This window comes from Penicillium verhagenii, assembly GCF_028828195.1.
Source record: "Penicillium verhagenii strain IBT 33310 chromosome Unknown utg000005l_segment0_segment0, whole genome shotgun sequence".
NCBI lineage: Eukaryota > Fungi > Ascomycota > Eurotiomycetes > Eurotiales > Aspergillaceae > Penicillium > Penicillium verhagenii.
Window position 1 is genome coordinate 3,955,733 of NW_026643169.1, and position 18,897 is coordinate 3,974,629.

Sequence of the window (18,897 nt, forward strand, 5' to 3'; positions counted from 1 at the left end):
GTTCCATCTGCACATTGATGTGAGGATCCAGATGTCGGTCTGGACTGATAACTTCCTCCAGATGTCTAAAATTTACTTAATAACATTGAATAGATTCAACAGTTCAAGCTTTCAAACAATGTTGAAAAACAATGACACATGGGCAATTGATCAATTTATGTATATGAAGATGCCTCAATAAGAATCTTCAAATGTTTCAACAACATTGGAAAATTCAAAACAAACATTGAATAAACAATAACGCAGAACTGCAAACCATGATTACCTAGATAGTCAACCAGCCCTGGGGGTCGATCCAAATACATAACGAGGGCGAAGAGGAAGAAGCAAGAATCACCCAGCAAGAAAATATCCAACAATAAAAACCGAGACGCCATTTGTCAGAGAAGCCATTGCTGAAACTCCACCGCTATGCACCAACAACCTTAAACACATGTCGTGATTCATATCCCTCCACGGGAGCAACCTCTACTTTCTCATCTGCAGGAATCATGTGATGCTGCAGGTTCCAACCAGCTCGACGACAGAGTTCTGAAACCACCACGTCACAGTCACCCAAAAGATCGATATCAAAATCAGTGTGCGACACAGGCTGAATATATGTCAGTATGAGCAGGCATAGGAATGTGATATCTACTAGTAAAACTTACGGTGCGTGAGATGTAAATCTGCGGGACATTACGCGGTAGAACTCCAGGCACTTCAGCAACAGGAGCTACCTTGAGTGAGGTTCCAATGACGATGACCAGATCCGCCAATTCCCGATCATGGTGAAGTAAGCGCTGGCCAAACTCGTCAGGAAGATCTTCACCGAAGAAGGTAATGTCAGGCTGTAAAGAGACAAAAGTCAGCATGGGTACAAAGAAAGACGTTCAGCTCCACTAATGTGAATTCACCTTCATGACACCCGGAGTGGGGATTTCGTAGTCGTCTTCGTCCGAGCTATCTTCTTCTTTGCGATTCTTCTGGGTCCCATTGGAACTTCGCTTTCGCTTCAGACCTTGTGACTTCAGGGACTCCTCCTCGATCCTCTGGCGACACATTTTGCATTCAGGAATCACCCCTTCCTTGATCTGGTCAAAGATTGCGTCACCGGGCACTTTGAAGCCGCACTTAACACAGGTTGCATTGGCAAAGGATCCATGACACTGAACCATTTTGTCTGCACGAACACCTGCGTTGGCCTCGATGTTGTCGATGTTTTGCGTGTAGTTTGTCAAGAGCTTCCCATGGTCTTGCAAAAGTTTGATAAATCCATGAGTCGGAGAGTATTTCTTCTCGGTGGGAAGGATGTCCTTCGCAATGGAGAAGAAGATGCTAGGATCCTCCTGGAAAATGTTGATGTCAAATACCTCCTGAGGATCGCTCAAGCCCAAATGCGCCAGTTTGGAATATAAACCAGTATCCTTTGAGCGGAAGTCAGGGATACCTAGACTTGTTGAAATCTAAATATCAAAGATAAACTTAATTTAGTATCTAAGCCTCAAAATGATTAAAAGGGGTGTCAGGGATTTGACATACGCCGGCACCGGTCAGAACAATAATGTTCTTGGACTTTTGAAGCAGATTGACAGCATCCTCAATACTGTTGTACTGAGGAAGTTTCGGGCGCTTTGAGAACTCCCGTGAGATGGCGAGCGCAAGAAAGGGGTGATAGGCTTCATCTGGAGCATTCTCCAAAAACTCCGGAGGCATGATACCAAAAGCCGTGCATAGCTTTTTCGCGGTTACTGTTTCATGCACAAGAGTTTCTTCAACAAAAGCAGCTTTGCCAATATCATGCAAGCGCTTCCGATATGCAAGTGCCTCTTCTAAAGTGCAAGCACCGGGAACTATATGACAGAAGCGAGGTTAATATCTTCTTTGCAAGGGTGGGTTCCGGGTAGCGGGGAGGGATGTCCGGGGTAATAGGCGCGACACATCTAGACGAGTATGGAACATAAAAACTCACTTTCCTGCAGCTGGTCATCACGCACAAACCGAATGACTCCCTCATCGTCGGAATCCCCGCCATCACCCTCTGAACCATCACTGTCGGTTTCAAAGTCCGACGTGACCTCCAGGGTGAGCGTCTCCTGATCGACAGGTTCCGCGATATCCACGGCGCCCACTTCGACCATGGGTGTTTTTACAAGAGTCTCCCCGTTCGGCGCTGGTACCAAGTCCATCCTGCAGGAGTTATTTGACTACCTCGACGACTTGTTTGCGCAATGTCGACAAAAAATCGGCTTCTGCATGCGCGGAGACAACTTTTTCCGGGCCGAGGCGGTTCAAGTGGCGAAGATGAACTTTTGGTACAAGGAGATGGAGAAAGTACAGAGCTTAAGGGGCAAGCGTACTCTTTTTATCCATGTTAATAACAAAGAGTGAAAAAAACGAAGAAAACAAATTTCACAGAACAAAGAGCAAGACATGATTTATAGACATGCATACATTAGATCGTCATTTCACTTTTGTTTTATCTAACAAACATTTCATGAATCCGCCATCTCGTGATCCTCATCGTCAGACTCAATGTCAATCTCTCCATCCCAGTCTTCTCCCTCACCCTCCGCTTCACTGTCCTCCATATCCTCTCCAATTTCCTGGTCAATGCCCTGGACAAGTTCCAAGGCGTGATCCCGAAGACGATCATCCTCATACTCTAGTTTCTCGTAAAGTTTCAGACTCTGTTTAAGCCACTCCCGGCTGGCGACCAACGAAGCATGTCGTGGTGATTCGGATTCATCTTCTTTGATATCCTGCGGCGCCTCTTGCTTTTCTGCCAGCAGATGAAGACACCAGCCGCCAAGATACCAAGCCTCCACACTCTGGTCATCCTCTAGGATGAGTCGCTCAAGGACCTCTAGAGCCTCAAACTCCAGCGTCACCTCCATGAGAAGTCGTGCAAGACTGATGCGCACCGGGAAATCGGGCACCTTGGGATCCTCGGGAGCGAGATCCTTCCACAAGCCAACACTTTTCTTCAGTGCAGCTTGGGCATCTTCAGTTCGCAGCTGTGAAATCCGGATAGAGGCAAGAGTCTGGAGAATCTCTGGGGCATCTGGTGTAGCAGCAAGAGCCTCTGTAATAAGAGATTCACATCTGGCTTCGGCATCCTCCTCCCAACTATTGATAACAAAAGCAGCGTTAGTAGTGTACTTTGAAACCTTATCAAGAGGTAAAGTTAAAAACTCACGAAAGATCAGTCATGTAAATCTCAGCAACAGCACAGAGTGCATTTGCCAGCTTAATCTTCTTCTCCTCAACCAGTGCAATATCCTCCGCACCAGTCTTGCCTTCCAGCGACTGCAGAGTTTGGCGCAGGGAAGAAACTCCCATTTCGAACCACTGGACGCTGTCCACTCCGCCTTGCTCACTCAATTGAGCAAGCCACAGGAACTTCTCTGCACCACCACCCTCGGACTCTGGTATCGAACCAGTAGGATCCAGCTCAACTGAGTGCAGGAAACATTGTCTAGCGGTATCGATCTCGCCCAATTCAACGTTGATCTCTCCCAGCAGGTTTAATGCGGGCAGCTGCGCTTTGCCGTTGCCATCTGTAAGGTCTAGCGCTTGCTGTGCACTTTCCAACGCTTCGTCCACGCGGCCGGTCTGTAGGAGGATCGTGGCTTGATCGAGTATTTCGGTAGGAGTTTGGGCCATTTTGTGTTTCGAGACTAAGCCACCAGGGCCGAGGACTGACTTTGAACGGGGTTTGGAGGACTTTTTCTTTTGTGGTCTAGGTTTTCCCATGACAGTTTTATTCAGTAAAAGTATATGAACAAAATAGATAAGTGGACAAGTGAGAAAATATGAGTTCTTGGGTAAAAATGCGGGACACAGAATCTCAAAAAAAGTGAAGCTCTCAAATCTTAAAATTGGAGCTGTTTGATCCGTTTGCATGTGGGACGATTCCTCCACTACATTATTTTGCGCGCGACGGCGATACCATACAAATCCGCTACAAAGATAAAATCTCTCCCTCTCACACGGTCTCTACATTTCCTCGGGATCGAATTTAGGCGCTTGCTCGTCTGTACAGTCAAATTTTCCACCTTCACCCCGCTCTACTATCCTACCCGGTACCCCTCCAATCCGCAGGCGGATCGCAAAAATGGGTCGCGAAGATCAAGTCGAGGAGAGGGAGGTTCTTGATTCAATCTTCCCAGATGAGATCACAGGTTAGTCTATAAATTACATTTTGAATTATATGACTTTCCCTGGAGAAAAAGCCTTGACTAACGCAAAATACCTCGCCACCAGATATATCCGACATCGCATACAAAGTATCGATATCCCTCGAGAACCCCGAATTTGACCCCGAAGAAACCGAACAACCTGTGATATACCTGGAAGTCTCATACCCAGAAGAATACCCCGATGTTGCCCCACAACTGAACATTTCCTCCCCGCCCAATGCCAGGTACCAGCGGCTAGATATCCAAGAGGATCGGGACCAACTTCTCGAATCTCTCCAAGAGACCATCGAAGAGAATATGGGAATGGCCATGGTATTCACACTCGTGAGCGCACTAAAGGACAGCGCCGAGGCCCTCATGGTGGAGCGCGCCAACGCTGTACAGGTCGAGAAGGAGAAGGTCGCTGCTAAGCTGGAAGAGGTAGAGAATGCCAAGTTCCGGGGGACACCGGTTAACCGGGAGACATTTTTGGAGTGGATGGCCAACTTCCAAAAGGAGATTGCGGATGAAGAGCAGCGACAAAAGGAGGAGAAGGAGGCCGAAGACAAGAAGAAGAGGTCTGGAAAGGACGAGAAGAAGCTCACAGGGCGACAGTTGTGGGAGAGAGGATTGGCTGGCAAGGGCGATTATGATGAGGAGGGCGAGGATGCTATTCCTGCAATTGATAAGTTGAAGGTTACGGCTTAAGTTAATGCATAGATATGTCGACATGAGCTGCTCGTTTTATATGAAAATATTGCTTCAATACATCAGATAAGAATGGGGTATCATTTCGCGATATAATACAGAATCAAGCTGGACGTATAGCAGTAGATGGAACAAACAGCTCCAAATATAGTGCTAGAAGATGATCCATCAAAGAAGAGATTTGAGTATAGAAGCATCGTTATCCACTTGTAGGGCCTTCTCCCTCCGCGGCCTGTCTCTCCTTCTCTTCCTTTGCAGCCAGCTCGCGCTCATCAAGTACAATCTGCCACATGCGTTCCGACATCTCTCGATTATCTTGATCCATTTGTTTGATTTTGGAAGCAACATCGTCCAAGGACGCCTTAATGCTTGTAGTCCACGAGGACGGGTCTCCAACTTTAGTGTTTGTGATTTGGTCCCAAGCATCTTCATCCTTGGCGAATAGGAGTTCCACCTGCAGGCGTTCTCTCAATTCAATACGATGCCAGCGCTTCTCCAGCTTCGTTCTAATAACACCGCTAAGATTTCTTGGCTGCGGCTTTTTGATACGCAGGAAAGGTACTCCGCGGGCATTGACTAGAACCGGCACATGTCGCTTTCCGTTCACCTTCGGTCGTGGGCGCGAAAGTATTGATTCGGCATCTGGATGTCGTAGCCTGGTTTCCTTCTCATGGCGAATTGTCTCTTCTTTTTTGAGTTGTAGTCGGGAGAGAGGTTTAACAGGACTCGGAGGCTTCGATTGACTGATCTCCCTCTGCATGGCGGAATAGCTCTCCTTGATGGATTTTGCTTGCGTGAGGATTGATTTAATTTGATCTTCATCCTGCCGGTTTCCCTTGGAAGCGGAGTCGAGCAGGTCCAGAGCCTTAAAAGACAATAAATTAGCACATGGAATGGATATCACAGGTCTCGCGAGGAAAGTTTGTGCAATGTCTTACCTGATAGCCAGCCTTGAGAGCATTTGCAACCTGTGACGGGCTCTGTAGATTTTTATATCTGCGGAATCTCTGCCTGGCGAGATATTTGGTCTCGCCCAGCCATGGTGCATTACCGATCGAAGGAGAACATTGCCGGAGAAGGGTTCGATAAAGTGCCAAGCCTGAAGAAAACCATAGGTTAGTTTAGATAACAAGATCAAATAAACCAGGATTTTGACTCACAAGCAAAGCGATGAACCCCAGAGTGCTTCGGTACGACCACCTTATGCATTCCGATAAAGCAACGATGCGGGAGAAATTGCGGAAGCTCCGACATGTGATTTGAAGAATAGCGACACGTGATCCTGTTCCCCGGATTCAAGGGGATCTACAGATGAAAGTAAAATAATACGACAAGATTAAAAAAATTGGAAAAGAAAAATCATTTGTTGAATCGGAACCTGAAATTAACATCGTATATTATGAGAAAGAGGAGCCACGCATTAATGGTCATAATGATCTAGTACCTTTCAGCCTTTTCTGATTCTTCATAGACACGACAATACTATCATCAAAGAGTTGTCACAAAATTGAATCATAAGCGAATAAAGCTGAGCTGGTTTGATTTGCACTAGGGATTTTTGTATAAATCCCGGTCAGGGATAAAAATAACTTCACCTTGTACTCACATGGTCTCTCACATCCCGACATCTGGATTATACAACATTATAGTCCACGCATACTACTTGGCCATCAATATACTACCAGTTGACAAACATTGAATGTACACAAGATGGAACTTCAGAAAAAATCACGCCGATGCCATTATGCATAGACTACACACGCTCTAAGAGATTCATCATGGGAACATGGAAAAAAGCGAATAAACAAAGATACCAACTTGAAAGAATGACCGTATGACTCCAGGTTCTTATTTGACCATATGGAAATGCAGGCTTAGAAAGTCGAGCCCTCCGGGGGCTGAGACAGCTTCTTGTTCTGGGGCAGAGCCATGTATCTGTGTTGAAGTTAGCACGAAATAATTTGAACCATCTGAAGTAGAGTAAAGGACTGACCGGCGGAGATCAATCAGGACGGTTTCCATGGTAAATTGGCGTTGCCAGTGAGCAAGACAAGGAAGTTTTGTGGGGTCAACCTAGAGTATTCAATTGTCTCAGCAATCACGCCTTTATGCTTCTGGGAGTTGATCCCTCCTACCTTTCCACTTCGCTGGTCGACACACGGAACATTGACTTGTGAGACAAATTGAATAGTGGGAGGCTGATCGGGATATTCTGGCCCACAGTGGATATTCACACTGTATATCCGGTTCTCGTGGACGCTCTGATCAATTTAAGTGTTAGCAATGGGAGGCACGCGACGGTCGGAGTAGTCGGGTAAACAAACGTGGGGAGGTCCAAGGATTGTTCCGTTCCAGTTGCTCATCATCATATCCTCTCCATCAGCAAGACCGTATGAGCAAGCCTCTGCAATTGTTGAAAAAGACGAAATAGGTTAGTGATCATGCTGCAAGTTTCCGGGACCAATGGAGATGGTATCTTACCTGCACCCTGACCCTTTTCTCCTTTTTCAAGTTCCTCGAGAAGCCTAAAATTTCTTGGGACCTTGGCAGACATAATGGTGGTTATTTATCGAAAGAAAGCTGGGATCGGAGAGAAGCTCTTTGAACGGGAGAAATTGTGGTAAATGATGAGGGGCACTTTCCGCCGCGCCTCCATTGTTGATGACGAGGGATCACGTGCGATAAGCATCTTATCGGAGTTGCTTGCCAGCATTTGGGAGATGCCACGGGGATTGTTGACCTGCCACCCAGTTCTCATTGACCTTCTCAATCAAGAAACGCAATTACATTGGGAACTGTGAAGGATTGTGAAGCCGGGAATATACGTGACTGGAATCTCCCCCAAAACTACATCAAGAGCCGTGTTTAAGAGCTCCCTGTTTCATTGACACGGGGAGCGGTTATAAGGAATACTGGCCCCGGCCATGCGTTGATGCAGCTCTCTGGTTAGAAATGTCTTCTCAATTTTTGCAAACGGAGCTTGCAAACCTCATTCAAGAGTCTAGACGAAAGAATTCCGACCTGCGAAGTGTAGGTCTTGCCTCTCACAAATTATCCCCTTGGATAGCAACGCTAACTAAATCCAGGCAGCAGAGCAATCGCTAAATGAGTTGAAAGCGCTACCCTCGACATCCGAGGCGCAAATAGCGGCAGGTATGCTTTCATGCTATGAACCCAAACTACTAGACAGGGCTAAATGTTTATATAGACCTTGTTCGTAAACCGAACTTTGTTGAGCCATTCGTCATCGCTTGTCATACTCGACATGCAAAGTTGGCTGGAATAGGCGTGATCTGCCTGCAAAGGTTGATTGCATCTAGGGCGTTGCCATCAAATCGTTTGAAGGATGTACTTGCAGGCCTGCGAGAAACGACGAACTTGAGTAAGTAACTGACAGCACCCAAGTATAAAGCGAGAGTTACTGACACACGACAGGTCTTGATATTCAACTCAAGATTCTTCAATCGTTGCCTTCTCTACTCCAATATTACTCTAATGAGCTTAGTGGAGATCTTCTCGCAAACACACTGGAAATATGTGCAACGCTGCAGGCAAGCAAACAGATCGCTGTCAGTAGTACTGCCGCCGCTACCCTTCAACAACTGGTGGTTTCAACCTTTGAGAGGGTATCTAGCGAAGACAAGCTACCTAATGATGCCAAAGCTACCAAGACCGTAAAGGTTGATGGTCAGTTTGTAGAAATAGGACAGTTTTCATTTGACGCATTACAGGTCAGTTTGTGCCTGGCCCATGCCCTTTCTTGTTCACTGACACAATTTTCAAGGTCCTGGACGATCTTTGTTCCCTCATTGATGGCGAACAACTGCAATTTCTGCGCACAAGAAGCCTCTCAGCTCCCTTCGTTCTCGAACTTATCGAAAGCGTGATACTCAACAGTGGTCGCCTCTTTGTAGGACATCCCGAGCTGTCTCAAGTCCTGCGTGTTCGGTTAGTGCCATTGATCGTTCGATGCCTATCTGAGAGGACTACATTCTCCCAAACAGTTCGAGTTACTCGGATTCTCCTTGTACTTCTAAAGCGCCACATGTCACTTTTGACCGCAGAATGTGAAATGGTCCTTGGTCTGCTGACTCATTTACTTGAGCCGGATGGAACTGCCCCATGGAAGCGGATCTTATGCATGGAGCTATTCCGAGGCCTTTATTCCGAGCCTGGCGTTGTTCGGCAGATTTACTCGCTTTATGATGCAGAAGAAGGCAGAAAAAACATTCTTCGGGATCATATGGCCTCTTTTGTGCGACTAGCTTCTGAAAAGCCATCATTGATCGGTGTCAGCAATCAATCCACAATACCGTTGCGTGCCGACCACTCACGATCTGTGACAGAGGATCAGATTGCTCTCGAGACTGGCGGCGTTGCAGGTGTCATTGGAACATCAGTTCCTCAGACTGAGATGAGGGTCCCGGGGATTAGCACCCAATGGAGTGTCGTACGGACGCCTTATATCGAACTTCTTGATAAAACAGAGCCATCGTTGCCCCCGGAGACTTACATCTACAGCCTTGTCCTGAACTGCATTAGCGCCTTTGCTGAAGGGCTTGCCAAGTTTATCCTTCCACTAACAGTCCCAGACCTGAAACAAAAACGAAAGAATAGATTGGCTAGTACTACTGACCAGGGGCCTGACTCGGCGAGGTCTTCTCAGGACCTTCAATCGCCAGACGCAGGAAGAACCCATTTCACGTTCCCGTCTAAGAAGTCGCCGGTACCAATTAACCCCTTGGATCTACAATCCCATATCCAGTTTTCTGCCATCAAAACCTGTGCTGGTATCATTGATAATTGTTGGCCTGCTGTGCTTGCAGCATGCTCCACCTTTTTACACGCCTCCCTTGACGATGAGTTTTATCACAACCTTGTTCGTGCGTTTCAGAAATTGGCCCATGTCGCAGGTCTCCTCAGGCTATCAGTCCCGCGGGATGCCTTCCTTACAACCCTTGGAAAAGCTGCCATGCCTGCAAGCACCGGTATCTCTAAAGCGCAGACCCCCGGAGCACCAACTGCTGCAGGATCTCAGGCTCATGATGACTTCCAGAAAAAACGGAAAAGCACCGATTTTGCACGGACCAATTCATTGCCGGTGGATTCAACTGGCTCATCACTACTAGCCGATGGTCCTCCTGTATCTCTCAGTACCAGAAATCTCCTTTGCCTCCGAGCTTTGATCAATCTCGGCATTGCACTAGGGCCAACTTTGGACCAACCAGCCTGGTCTATCTTACTAGAGACACTGCAGTATACTGGTTTGGTCATTGGAATATCATCGAGTGCAATGGTCAAATCAGCTAGCGGTGCAGCAGATATCGCAAGCATGTCAGGGAATGATATTCCTACTGCAAATCTCGGCACAGAAGTAATTGCCGTCCAAGCCGCGTCTTCCAAGCTGTTTGAGAGCACCAGTGATTACCCTAGTGATTCCTTCCAGGACATTCTGCTTGCCCTTCTGAGTCTTTCTTCGTTCACAGAACAGCGAGAGGAACAAGAGGAAGTTCAACAGTTGTCTGAAACACCCCGCTCGCCGCAGTCATCTCGGCAACCTGGCCGCATGCACCAAAACGCCCGGCGCGTGTCACATACTGTAGGAAAATCAAGGATGCAAGATGAGGAGCTCAAATTTGTGCTAGACAAAAGCAATGAATTAGCAAGAGCAAATCTCGAGAGACTTTCCTCACTAGACGCAGCAGATAGCAACGCCTGGCAGCTGTTGACGCGGAGTCTAATCTCAACTTCTGCGAACATCACAATTAGCCCAAATCTCCGCCTGCAGGCCAGCGGAATTTTGAACTCATTGGTCTTTCTAACTATGAAATCAAGAAATGACGACGAAGAAGAGACACAGAACAAAGTGCAGACAAGGAATCTTCAGACTCTCAAGGACCAAGTTGCCTCTCTATATGCATCTGATCTGGTATCTTCGAAGTCTCTTCCCATAACTGTGGTTGAGATTCACGAGCAGAGCTTGGAAGTTCTCCAAAACATCCTTGAGCAGTATGCAGAAACATTCAAAGATGGATGGAACCTTGCATTTGATTTGATATCCGGTGTCTTCCAGGGTGTCGAAAAGGTGGAGAGCAGCGATCAACTTTCTCTACCAACTGAGCGCAGATCATCGGGCTTGCCATCTGGACCACGCTTAGTTCGTGCTGCATACAAATCGCTTCATCTTGTTGCATCTGATTTCCTCGCATTGCTGCCCGCTGCTTGTCTTTTGAGCCTCGTGGACTCGCTTTCGAGCTTTGCTTCTCAAACGCAGGATTTCAACATATCCCTTACCACAACCTCGTTTTTCTGGACTGTATCCGATTTCCTACAGGGACAGATCGAAGAGTTCTCTATCGAGAGCCATGTTGATGCTTCTGTCAGCGAAGAAGCTCTCGGTGATCTTGCCCAAAGCGAGGACCTGTCTGTCTCAAGAAATTCTCTTTGGCTTTTGCTGCTGCTTCGCAATGTGGATGTTACCACGGATAGCAGATCGGAGGTCCGAAACAGCGCAATTCATACTCTTCTCCGAATTTTCGATGCCTATGGGCAGCAGCTTTCTCCCAAAGCATGGCGACTATGTCTCAACAGAGTCTTGTTCTTGATGGTGGAGCAAATTGAGAGCACACTGAACCAGTCTAAGATCGTGAAAAATGATCTCAAGTCGTGGGTGGAGACGACGGTCGTGATGATCAATGGAGTTGCCAATCTGATGACGACTTTCTTCGAAACTATTGCCAGCGATGAGAAGTTTGACCAGTCATGGACACGACTGCTGAAGTATCTGCAAGCACTGGTTGACATGCGGCTCCTTGAATTTAGTGAAGCTACCTTTGCTAGTCTTTCATCTATTCTCATTCGGGTGCAATCTCCCACTGGATTGAGCAAAGATGCGCTAAAATGCGCTTGGGATTTATGGACAAATGGACATCCTGCTGCTGATGAAGCCAAACTTGATATCGATCGACCCAATCAAGAGGCAGCGCTGGCATATATTCAAACGTTCCAGCAAGTATATCGTTTATACAAAGATGATTTGACTACAGAGCACATTGAAAAGGTCTTAGACCATCTGCGGCTGCTCGTTTGGAACTCGGTGTCCCCACGCTATTCTCCAGATATCGAGCGGCCTTCGGCTGTTCAAGCACTGGTGACGGATTGTATCAAAACTCTTTGTTTAGAGAAAGAAGAATCCCAGGCTGCAATTCTTTTGTGTCTTGCTGAACTCTCTGCTTCAGCACTGTTGCAATGGAGTGCAGAAAGTGACTCGAGGAGACCTACATTTGTGGCCTTTTCGAAGAACATCATTGACCTCATCAGCTGGTACATCACCGAATTTGGTATCAAGCAAGACATTTTCACCAACAGTGCCCTGGCAACTACTCTCGATCGTCTCAGTGTGCCAATCGTTCAAAAGTACACATGGCAAGGAAAAGACCGCGAGCCTTACCTGTGGCAGAAGGCCTCAACAGTGTCACTGAATGTACTTCAAATTGCAGTTCCTTACGTGGAAAAACGATACACAGAGGCCAATGCGTCAGAGATAACTCGTTTCTGGCAATGCGTCGTGGATTCTACGCACGGCATCGTCTCAGCCCGCGGTTTCCAATCCCAGCAGCTACCAAACGTCCGCATTCAAACCGACGAGGCTTTCGATATCGCCGCGTTCACCCGCCTCAAAACACTCATCCTGCCTTCGCTCGGTGCATCTGCCATCGCAAGCCCAGTCCGCCGTGACTTTGCTTACGCATTGTTCAATTCCTCCTTCATCTACCCGCCTCAACGACTCGATCTCCCGGCTACTTCGATCGAAAAGAACCCTCTTCAGGACTTCTACAAGGTCCGATCAGGCCGTACTTTCGACCCGCCTCCAACCCTACGTCCCAGAATGGCCTACGCACTCATGGACACTCTCTTCGAGCTTGCGACTAGTGCAGAGACGAATAATGCATTGACGCCATCCCCGCAGACCCTGCTCGCCCAATCCGTCTCTCCCTATCTTCTTCTCCGTTGCGCCATGTCCTTGAAAGCATACATTGCCGATCAGCCTCTTCGTGGCCTGATGCCCCAGCCTACGCCTGCACGCAAGGCTCTGCTACATCTTCTTGTCCACATGGTTCAGCTTCAGAGTGAGCCTTCCGCTATTCCGGACCCGCCAGTTCTGAAGACCGTTTCGGCGAAGACTGGCTCGGAAGATGATTCCCCGCGTCACCAACGCAAGCATCTCGAATGGTTGTATCCCCTTATTGTCAAAGCAATTCAGGTTGCGGGTAAAGAGCGCGATGATGGACAGGTCATCCAGGCTCTTGGGCGGGTGTTGCAGGAGACTGGCCGTTTTGAATAACGGAGCCAGCAGATAGTATGCCCATTCAGGCTTTAGTTACAACTCATAGAAATATGCGGCTCACGTATGAATGTATTTGTTCTATGTATCTGATCCCATGTCCCTAGAAGCGAAACAGAATCCAGAGTGAATTATGGACAGTAAAAATTGCGTGGGCTCTAGAAAAGAAATTGGAAAGAAATTGGAATGAGCAGGTGTGGTCCAGGATGATACAGTACTGCATTGCAGAATCGCAACCAACCTGGAAAGATTCACATTGAAAGTGGTGTCGGCGGATGGATAATCAGTAAAGACAAACAGTAGACTACAGTGATATCGTAACACAACGGTGTCAAAATAACAGATATCATTGATTGGAGACAAGAGAAATGTAGAAGGTGGGGACGAGAGCTAGGAGTTTGATGGGTATAGAAGGGCTGGACGAAATCAATCAAATCATGCCACCGGCGCCGAGGCTGGCGGGGGACTACTCTGTTGCTGTTGTTGCTGCCGCGCATTGGCATTTGTCACCTCACGTCCTGGGCCAGCGGTGGCAGATCCTGGCGGCAGGACAGCCTGCTGTTGCTGGAGGAGGACCTGTTGTTGTATAGCCTGCTGCTGTGCGATTTGTGGGGTCGCGGCAATCTCGGGTGCTTGACGGTAGAGGGCGATCTCGGATTGTTTGAAGTAACGGCGAGCATCTAGATAAAAACACAGTGGTTAGCAAGAGCCAGTAATAAATGCATCGCAAGTCCATCAGAAGAGTCTAGTTCCCCCCTCCCCACCCACGCCGGTCGCCAGATCCAGTTTAGCGTGGGGGTGGGCAGCCGTAACCAAGAATGGCCGTGGGATTTACCAGCCGACCCGACCGTTTCGGTTTCAAAGACCGTCGGCTATGTAAAATACGGAATCCCACGGAGATCCGATCATTGGCCATTCTGAATCCAGATATTGTACCAACGCACCTTCATCAATCAGCACCAGGCTGAGGTAATATCTCGTCGAGTATTTCTTGTTTACGTCGCGGAAAGTCGGGGTCAAGTCAAATCCACCGAGGAATAGACGAATGGGAATTTGTTCACCTACACACTGGTTAGCCACTTGGATCGTCTTGACAGGCAATAGTATTTGAGTGATTTTGCCCTGGAAATTCTTTCGTTTCCAAAACTTACCCCGAGATGGCGAGCCGTCCATGATCTGGTTATATGTTAGCAGGTCGTACTCAATCCATGATCACAAGATCTCCCTCCGACAAAAGCAAGGCCAGTTCACGTACCTCGAAGCGAACAAGAGTTTCGCTCTCGTTATATTGATTGGGCGGGGAGCCGGTAGTCTCCCGACGAATGATAGACAGTTCCATATGCTTAATCTTAAGTCGCACGAGCAAGAAGAAGATGCGACCGACGATCACGTCCTTGAGGTGGTACTTGGATTTGGAGTATTCGAATTCGATATGAAGGCAGTCTTCAATTCCGACATCCATCTTAATCGCGCTGTTGGTCTCTGGCGGCATGCGGTAGGAGTACACCCAAAGGTCCTTCTCCCGAACGACGTCCGCCATGCGCCGTGAGACGGTCACCCGTACGAAGTAGCGCAGCTTCACATTGATACCATTGTAGGATTCGTATTGCTTCTCGACGTTCTTGAAGTTGAAGGGAAAGGTTTGAGGGTGGAGCAGCTCGCCTGGTGCTGCAAGCTCCTGAACCAGCGATAGAAATTCATAGTGGTTGCCTCGGTCGTAGAACATCTCTAGATGAAACACACATAGCTCGATTAGCTTGGGATTTCGGGCCCACCGGGTCGTAATAGCATTCTAACACACCAATTGTGCCAATGAATTGCACCTTGATTCCTGTATGCTCCAATCGCTTGCCATCCTTGGGTCTGATCGTCACGGCACCCTTGACGGACTCCCCATCCATGTACAGGGGAACCCGCTCGCGGCGGCCCTTGTCGAGCTTGGCGTCGACTGTCTGGCGGTCATCGAGATCATCTAGGACGACGTCGATATCGACCGGGGTGGAAAAGAAGAGAGACGCCATCGTGTGTGAGTTAATGATGCTTGTAGCAGGCGCGCGGAGATCCAGAACGTGGCTAGTTTGCTTAGTCAGACCCCGCAGGCAGCTATTTCAGTAACTGTGCTAGTGCTTTCAAGTTTCAACAACAATTTAACAAGGCATCCTCAATTCGAAGTTTTAACCAATGGATCCTGCAAATTTAGAGTGTTGATGCGGGAAATATCCAAATATCCTAATAATCATCGCTGTCACCTGAAATTACAAATTTGCGATCAGAAACTGGTTTATCAACCTACCGAGTACATAGAATCCATACAAGATCATGAATAGCCTCATTACTAATTTGGCATCAGTCCTCCATTATCAATGGAAATCAAGGTTATAGTTACATGGTATGTAGGCACTATACATACGTTTTACCGGGATAGAATGAGCTATATCGTCATATATGTGTAGCAAAAATGAAGACCCTTTGTATTTGAATATGTCAAGATCTGCTTCAAATGCTATACTGGACGCTACTTGTAAATGATATTTTCCAACAGGTGTAATTATTCAATGTTTCCAGTTTCAAATAGTCGTATGTACCTAGTTGCTTTGACGGAGATTTTGACCGAATTTTACCCAAGGTACTCTTACCTATCTCGCCATTGATTCTAACTAGTGTCTTTCAAATGTTTCAATGTTGGTGGCCTAAGGATACGACTCATCGTCAACTGGTCTTTAGGATACTCCGTACTAGAACCAGTAATAAACATTGGGAGGTGGGACTGTGCGAGGCCATGCCGATCATTGTTTTTTTTTGGAGTACTCTGCACGTGTGTATTAGTATGTACATTAAATCATACCTACTAGTACCAATCAATTCTAAATACACAACGTCATCGCCCAAGGCTCAGGAGTTTTTGTGATCGAGGTTTCATTCATTTGAATGTTTCTCTTTAGGAGGTTCTAACATGTTGTGCTCGGATTCTGATTCCCGATATTCGTTTAGAACATCCAAATGGTAATACTCAAATGACCAACTTGCAACCACCGTAAACCTTGAAAGTGGCTGGAATGATTTCAAGTGTCCCGCACCTGAGAAAGGGTTTAACAGGGTTTAACTTCCCCGGACTTTACTGGGGTGCGGCAATTCTTTCATGCGCGGGATGAACCATGTTTAGCCGGGTATCAAGGTCGAGCCGAAAGAGCAGAGTCAAGAGATGGGTTGCCGTGTCTGCTATCCGAGAAACCCGGGCCGTTTTCTTTATTCGGGCGGTCTTTTCCCGTCTAAGTAATTTTTCATTCTCATATTCGCCTCGAAGTGCTGTTCCACGGCTTGGCATGAAGGGAACTATCTTGAAACATGCGTGGGGGGACAAGTTTGTCCAGGAGACTCAATATTCTGTTTTTTTTTGTCCCCAGTTTGGTGTTCATTTACCCACTAGGACTACGAAGTCTACTGTTTTTTGATGATTTCAGGATTTTGAGGATTACGATATAGAAAGTCAATGATGTACTCTATGATAGATGGGTTTTGACGAGTTGATATATAGGGGGGGGGCTCTTGCAGAAGAAAAAAAACATTGAATTATACCCGGACTGGCGGTGTCACTAGTGTGGGGGTACCTTACGCTGTAAATTACATACAAAGTGACATCATACAAGTCCAATTGTACAGAAACTTCGTTTCAAGAGACTTTCAAGGGTAAAAGATCAATGTCAATGAATTTAAAATACTGATATAAATGACTATCAACACTTTAAAAGCTCATTTTTCTCTTTAATCCATGACAAAAGATCAATCTAGAGAAGCCAAGAGTCTGTACTTCTGTCGATCGATCTTCCCCAACTCCACGGAGTCTCATTCTCACTCCACTCGGGTAATGACTATTCTTGCCTTGCAGCCAATCAACGCCTTCCACAGCTCCCCCACTCGGCTTCTGATTTCTTCTTTTGCCCCGACTCCACCGTCATACTTAAAAAAGTAGGGGAGATCTGTCGCGCGACATTCCTTTTTTCCCTTTTCCTCAGACCCATTACACAACATTGAATATCTTCAATCCAAAAATTTCCCCATACCCCTCACCAACATCTCCATCAACTTGGCTTCGTGAATCACCACACATATTCACCATCCAACTCAGCAGTCTATTTCAACAGTCGCGCAAGGAAACACTTCTGTCTTCCACTCCCTCGCCTTAAGCGCCGCTCAATTCATCCCACATTCCAAGCATCATGCTCTCCGCCGGGGAACGACCTCAGCCACCGGTCACACCTGCTCTCGTAAACTCGCCGTCCGTCCCCGTGACAAAAGCCCACGTTATGCCTGATCTTGAGCCCAACGGTACCTCCGCACACACCGCAATGCGTCCCCAGAACTCCAATCAGCTCTCTCCGATCCAGCACATCTGGGTTGTGACTGGCCCTGCTGGCTGCGGCAAAAGTACCGTGGGCCAAGCTATCCGCCAGGAGCTGAACCTACCATTTTTAGAAGGCGATGATGTACGTGAAGATAAGGAGAAAAAAAAGCAAATCCTTTCCCCATCCATCCCCCAATAAATCTCGTTTCAAAAAAAAAAAACGGTGATTCCCAAGAAACAAGAACCGTCTGAGCACCATCGGGGCCAATATACCAAGAGCTAGAGCAAAAGCTGACAAGATTCTGCGCTAAAGTACCACCCCAAATCCAACAAGGACAAAATGGGCAACGGCACCCCCCTCACAGACGCAGACCGCTGGGACTGGCTTATCTCCCTTCGTCAAGCAGCCATTGATGCCCTCTCACCCTCGGAGTCTAACAACTTTCACCCACCCGCTGGTGTGGTCGTTGCCTGTTCCGCCCTGAAGCAGAAGTACCGTGACGTAATGCGCGTTGCCGCGTACGGCTCACCCTCGGTGCAGATCCACTTTGTTTATCTCAAGCTCACCGAGGCTGTTCTCATGCAGCGGGTTAGCCAGCGCCAGTCGCACTATATGAAGAGCGATATGGTTCGCTCGCAGTTGGCTGCTCTGGAAGAGCCACAGGGCGAATGGGATGCCATCACGATTAACGTGGAGGGATCACAGGCAGATGTGCACCAGAATGTGCTGCAGGCTGTTAGTGAGAAGCTGAAGGAGTATTCTTGAAGAATGCCGTGATTTTGGCTTCCGTGGCAGCTTCTTTAATTGCATTGAGGATTTGGGTTTTTGTGGACTGCTTCCACCCTCTATTTGGTGTTCTTTGGGATTTGATCTTGTCTTTATATTCGCATCTTTGTTTCTGGCGTGATTTTTCTTATTATAGGCCTTGCCTCGCATGGCTTTCTTGATACCCTATTTCGGGGCGAATGGCATAGCAATGTCTATATTGAAATGTTATATAGACTAAATCTACTGACATTGGTGTTAAGTGCTGAAGTGGATCCCACATTTGCAACTATCAACTTTAAACGTTTAAACTCCATCGTTGTATCATTACAAGGTTCATCAAGGCTCCATAAATATAGCGTCAAACACTAGGCATGCATCGGTTACTATGTGGAAGCCACTGACCTAGGTAGTAATATGTACCTTGTTGCCCACCTATTCCTGAACAGGCCTTTCCCGAAAGCCAATCGCCCATCCCTTCAAACATCCCTGCAGGTGTCTCGTGATAAGCTTATTTATTCCCCGGATATCCACCTGGGCACATGCAGTCTCCACCTGGGCAGAGCTGAGCATCTGA

The 18,897-nt window shown here is 47.3% G+C and overlaps 8 protein-coding genes across 8 annotated transcripts; 3 read left to right on the plus strand and 5 right to left on the minus strand.

The window, feature by feature from the left end:
• Positions 1-409: 409 nt before the first annotated feature.
• Positions 410-2,168, minus strand: N7466_004976 (putative histone deacetylase SIR2; the record flags this gene model as incomplete). Its single annotated transcript, XM_057164373.1, has 5 exons — positions 410-592; positions 651-830; positions 897-1,445; positions 1,522-1,832; positions 1,952-2,168. The coding sequence occupies 5 exons, from the start codon at positions 2,166-2,168 to the stop codon at positions 410-412; spliced, it is 1,440 nt and encodes a 479-aa protein (XP_057023054.1).
• A 306-nt stretch (positions 2,169-2,474) lies between these two features.
• N7466_004977 (ACL4 family protein) lies at positions 2,475-3,735 on the minus strand (the record flags this gene model as incomplete). Its single annotated transcript, XM_057164374.1, has 2 exons — positions 2,475-3,108; positions 3,179-3,735. The coding sequence occupies 2 exons, from the start codon at positions 3,733-3,735 to the stop codon at positions 2,475-2,477; spliced, it is 1,191 nt and encodes a 396-aa protein (XP_057023055.1).
• Positions 3,736-4,096: 361 nt separating this feature from the next.
• Positions 4,097-4,868, plus strand: N7466_004978 (RWD domain-containing protein; the record flags this gene model as incomplete). The annotated part of the gene is made up of 2 exons (XM_057164375.1): positions 4,097-4,163; positions 4,246-4,868. 2 exons carry the CDS (start codon positions 4,097-4,099, stop codon positions 4,866-4,868), a joined length of 690 nt encoding a protein of 229 aa, XP_057023056.1.
• A 199-nt stretch (positions 4,869-5,067) lies between these two features.
• On the minus strand, positions 5,068-6,122 carry N7466_004979 (LYR motif-containing protein; the record flags this gene model as incomplete). The annotated part of the gene is made up of 3 exons (XM_057164376.1): positions 5,068-5,733; positions 5,807-5,967; positions 6,029-6,122. 3 exons carry the CDS (start codon positions 6,120-6,122, stop codon positions 5,068-5,070), a joined length of 921 nt encoding a protein of 306 aa, XP_057023057.1.
• Positions 6,123-6,742: 620 nt separating this feature from the next.
• N7466_004980 (E2 ubiquitin-conjugating protein MMS2) lies at positions 6,743-7,422 on the minus strand (the record flags this gene model as incomplete). The annotated part of the gene is made up of 5 exons (XM_057164377.1): positions 6,743-6,803; positions 6,862-6,941; positions 7,004-7,129; positions 7,193-7,272; positions 7,350-7,422. The coding sequence occupies 5 exons, from the start codon at positions 7,420-7,422 to the stop codon at positions 6,743-6,745; spliced, it is 420 nt and encodes a 139-aa protein (XP_057023058.1).
• Positions 7,423-7,820: 398 nt separating this feature from the next.
• N7466_004981 (uncharacterized protein) lies at positions 7,821-13,212 on the plus strand (the record flags this gene model as incomplete). Its single annotated transcript, XM_057164378.1, has 5 exons — positions 7,821-7,898; positions 7,955-8,021; positions 8,077-8,250; positions 8,304-8,599; positions 8,653-13,212. The coding sequence occupies 5 exons, from the start codon at positions 7,821-7,823 to the stop codon at positions 13,210-13,212; spliced, it is 5,175 nt and encodes a 1,724-aa protein (XP_057023059.1).
• Positions 13,213-13,647: 435 nt separating this feature from the next.
• N7466_004982 (vacuolar protein sorting-associated protein 26) lies at positions 13,648-15,233 on the minus strand (the record flags this gene model as incomplete). The annotated part of the gene is made up of 5 exons (XM_057164379.1): positions 13,648-13,892; positions 14,157-14,273; positions 14,364-14,388; positions 14,468-14,940; positions 15,014-15,233. 5 exons carry the CDS (start codon positions 15,231-15,233, stop codon positions 13,648-13,650), a joined length of 1,080 nt encoding a protein of 359 aa, XP_057023060.1.
• Positions 15,234-17,429: 2,196 nt separating this feature from the next.
• Positions 17,430-18,320, plus strand: N7466_004983 (gluconokinase; the record flags this gene model as incomplete). The annotated part of the gene is made up of 2 exons (XM_057164380.1): positions 17,430-17,696; positions 17,868-18,320. 2 exons carry the CDS (start codon positions 17,430-17,432, stop codon positions 18,318-18,320), a joined length of 720 nt encoding a protein of 239 aa, XP_057023061.1.
• Between the last annotated feature and the right edge of the window lie 577 nt (positions 18,321-18,897).